Raw genomic sequence first — 513 nt, forward strand, 5'->3', positions numbered from 1 at the left:
AGGTGGGGGGGGGGGGGGTATGGACGGCATAGATACATTTCCTCTCTTCCTTGGAAATGCATTTTAAGATACGGTTTTGTTTCTGGATTCATTGACAAACTCTTATTACATAGGGTTCTCTTAAACTATTAATTATTTTATTTTGTGTTAAAAGTATTTACATAAATCTGACCAGTTTTGTGTTTTGACTTGTTTTATAATTTGAAAGAGAAATGGACGAACTGAACAAAATGTGATGGATTAATTTTGTCTTTCTTTATTTGCCAGAAAGCCCAATGCAGCTATCAGAAGGATATGGCTCGAGTTAAAGAGGCCAGAAGTACCAACATACAGGCATTGGTTACTCATGATAATGGTCAAGCGACTGCCAAGGGATCAGCTGTATCTGAAGGTATATAAAATATTTTTTGTGCACTTGTGCTATGACATTACACCGTTTACTATATATTATCATTTATCATTGTGCTGGCTCTGAATTAGAAACATTATGTTTAATTGGGTGGAGATAATCCC

The 513-nt window shown here is 35.7% G+C and overlaps 1 protein-coding gene across 2 annotated transcripts in view; it reads left to right on the top strand.

The window, feature by feature from the left end:
- Window positions 1-513, top strand: part of LOC109234191 (zinc finger protein ZOP1) — an 11,110-nt gene that overhangs the window by 8,169 nt on the left and 2,428 nt on the right. For both annotated transcript variants that reach the window (XM_019400183.1, XM_019400108.1), the window contains exon 3: window positions 268-391. In XM_019400183.1, coding sequence (XP_019255728.1) covers window positions 268-391 — 124 coding nt within the window. The remainder of the gene's footprint in view (window positions 1-267; window positions 392-513) is intronic.

Source organism: Nicotiana attenuata, chromosome 1, assembly GCF_001879085.1.
Source record: "Nicotiana attenuata strain UT chromosome 1, NIATTr2, whole genome shotgun sequence".
Lineage (NCBI taxonomy): Eukaryota > Viridiplantae > Streptophyta > Magnoliopsida > Solanales > Solanaceae > Nicotiana > Nicotiana attenuata.